We start from the raw sequence: 1,251 nt of genomic DNA on the forward strand, positions 1-1,251 counted from the left end.
AGAAAGTGCTGATTGTGTATGCCCATGAAAGCCCTGCCTCTTTCAATGCTGCTGCCAAAGATGCTGCTGTGGCAGCTCTGACTGCTCAAGGCTGCACTGTAGAGGTGTCTGACCTGTACGCCATGAAGTTCAAAGCTGCTGCTACGACTGAGGACACCACTGGTATACAAATATTCTGCAGGTATAGCAATGCTTTGAATGCTCTTCAGATGCAAACACTAAATTTTTGTTGCAGGTGGTGTGAAGACTGCAGCGGACTGCTATGCAGATCAGATTAAATTGGCATGGGAGGAGGGCAGAATTGCAGATAACATCAAAAAAGAGCAGGAGAAGCTCAAGGAGGCAGACCTTGTCATCTTTCAGGTAGTGTCTGAAATGTGTATGGTCAACTAACAGGTGTCAACATCAAAATGACCATTAAACCTGTGTTCCTAGTTCCCCATGTACTGGTCATCTGTTCCTGCAATCATGAAGGGGTGGATGGATCGGGTGTTGGGCTGTGCCTACGCACAGGAGAAGTGGTACAGTGAGGGGATCTTCAAGGTGAAAGCTCCACCAACGTGTCTGTGTTCAGGCTGTGTCCTCTCCCTCTTTGCTCACTCCTTGCTCTCTGTACAGGACAAGAAAGCCATGCTGTCCTTCACCACTGACTGTCCTGAATCTGTGTACAGTGACACTGGCATCAATGGTGACATCAATGTCACACTGTGGCCACTGCAGGTGAGGTCTCACTATAAACAGAGCCAAGCATTGAATGATCTGTCATGTTGTAACAGCTGCTCCTCCCTGTGTGCAGAACGGGATCCTGAACTACTGTGGCTTCCAGGTTTTTGCCCCTCAGATCTTCTGGGATCCTGCTACTGGTTCTCCTGAATCTCGCAGCTCCATGCTGGAGGGCTGGCGCACACGGCTGCAAAACCTCTGTGGGGAAGCACCTGTGTACTTTGCTCCCTTGGACTACTTTGACAAGGAGAAGGGTTTCCTGCTGAAGCCTGAGATCAAAGAGAAATATGCCAGCAAAGAATGTGGCCTCACAGTGGGGATCCACATGGGCAAGCCACTGCCAGCCAACAGCCAGACCAAGGCCGGGGTCTGACAATGTAGTGGGTCCATGTAATGTCTTGATCTTAAAATAAAGCCTGCTTTATTCAAACTTTGAGCAATGAGTTATAAATGCACCACTTGGGTTTCATACATGTTATCCCTCTAGAACATGATGTATACTACCACAATGTAATGATTGTTCTAAGT

General features: G+C 48.1%; 1 protein-coding gene across 1 annotated transcript; it reads left to right on the forward strand.

Moving 5' to 3' along the window:
- Positions 1-5: 5 nt before the first annotated feature.
- LOC102200389 (NAD(P)H dehydrogenase [quinone] 1-like) lies at positions 6-1,159 on the forward strand (the record flags this gene model as incomplete). The annotated part of the gene is made up of 5 exons (XM_005755972.1): positions 6-162; positions 236-363; positions 436-543; positions 619-720; positions 797-1,159. Coding segments are annotated over 5 exons (795 nt in total), but the record flags the coding sequence as incomplete, so codon positions are not given.
- Positions 1,160-1,251: the final 92 nt, after the last annotated feature.

This window comes from Pundamilia nyererei, unplaced genomic scaffold, assembly GCF_000239375.1.
Source record: "Pundamilia nyererei isolate P.nyererei 1_Seehausen unplaced genomic scaffold, PunNye1.0 scaffold05955, whole genome shotgun sequence".
Classification (NCBI taxonomy): Eukaryota; Metazoa; Chordata; class Actinopteri; order Cichliformes; family Cichlidae; genus Pundamilia; species Pundamilia nyererei.